We start from the raw sequence: 1,414 nt of genomic DNA, 5'->3' as shown, positions 1-1,414 counted from the left end.
CGCAGCACGCTGTGTAATAAATACTCAAAGAAAATGGCGGCCGTTACAACTTATGTCTAAAAATGTATAGTTTCATGCATCTGTTAAAACACTCGACTCCAGGTACAGGTCAGGTTACATTTTTGTGATTTATATCGTTATCGGGACAATAGACGTCTTATATCGGGATATGAGATTTTGGTCATGTCGCACAGCCCTATTCTATCATATATTATTTTACAATGGGTTCTATCACTTGGCGCAATAAAGCAAGTTAGACACTCCTGACTTGCACAGATATGGATATTTTTTCCACAACTAAAGCTCAGGAAGATGATCTCAACGCCTGCTCATGACCTTCCATCTCACACTGAGATGCCTTAACATTTTATCCCTGCCTGAGGTGCTAATTACCAAGCCCAGACTGCAGCTCCTCTCACTCTTCCCATCTCCCTATATTCTACTCAGCACATGAGCAGACATGTCTTTGTCTGTGTGCCACATCGCTGCCAATGACGCTATGTTGGGTGCATGATTTCTCTGTGGAATCACTTCTCACAGCGAGCAGAACGCAAATATACAAACTCTTTGGATCTCCGTGTATGTACTGTGGGCCAAAGGTGGCAGTCTAAGCTTTTCTAAGGTCACATCGGGCAGGGGTAGGCAGCAGAGGTGGTCGATCAATAAATTTGTGCTTCAGGCCTCAGGGGAGCTTAGAAACCTTTAACCATTTATTGATTAATCTTGACAGGTTACCGAGGGGAGAAACATTTACTAAATTTAACCATTTAAACTGAATCCTGTAGTCAATACACATCCTTCCCTGGAAGTAAACAGTCTACAACCACAACAAAGGACATTTGTCTCAGGCTTTTTTGTTTTTTTAACCATTTTAAAAATATCAGTGTCTTTTGCTTTGGGACAGGTGAACAAATGAAGCTCAAATGTAGCCAGCTCACACCAACACCATTTGTCGGGGTATTTGGCATTATAACTTGCACTCATGTGATTAGGTATCAGAATAAAGAGCTGCTATAACCCCTTTGCTAAATGCAATCACTGCACCGAAATATGAGCAGGTTGTGGTCGTACTGGGCAGCTGTTCAAGAGCGCAGACTACAAAGAAATTTCAGCATACCCAGGATATCTTTTTCTTATCTGGATTCTGCATGAGCTTGTTAGGTCTGCAGCGCAAGTTACCAATGGAAATGGTAACCTGCCCTGAAAATCCTAAGCACCACATCCTGCTCTGTAGTAAGAGCCACATGAGTATGAAACGCGTCTGATCACATAATGGCAACAAACAAACCATAGCGCGGAAATCCGTAAGTTTCAAATCTGAAAGCTGTTCTGGAAACTTACAGTTCATCTCTCTGACGTTGTGACAGCACCATCGTGACGGGGCAGTGTGGGCGGAGCCGGATTTTATTTATTT

The 1,414-nt window shown here is 42.6% G+C and overlaps 1 protein-coding gene across 1 annotated transcript in view; it reads right to left on the bottom strand.

Moving 5' to 3' along the window:
* Positions 1 to 1,408, bottom strand: part of LOC102206612 (lissencephaly-1 homolog) — a 31,404-nt gene extending 29,996 nt beyond the window's left edge. Inside the window, exon 1 of the mRNA XM_013910418.1 lies at positions 1,342 to 1,408. Within this exon, the coding sequence (XP_013765872.1) occupies positions 1,342 to 1,373 (32 nt within the window). The 5' untranslated portion in view covers positions 1,374 to 1,408. The remainder of the gene's footprint in view (positions 1 to 1,341) is intronic.
* Positions 1,409 to 1,414: the final 6 nt, after the last annotated feature.

Source organism: Pundamilia nyererei, unplaced genomic scaffold, assembly GCF_000239375.1.
Source record: "Pundamilia nyererei isolate P.nyererei 1_Seehausen unplaced genomic scaffold, PunNye1.0 scaffold00003, whole genome shotgun sequence".
NCBI classification, from domain to species: domain Eukaryota; kingdom Metazoa; phylum Chordata; class Actinopteri; order Cichliformes; family Cichlidae; genus Pundamilia; species Pundamilia nyererei.
This window is presented reverse-complemented; position numbering and strand designations above follow the sequence as displayed.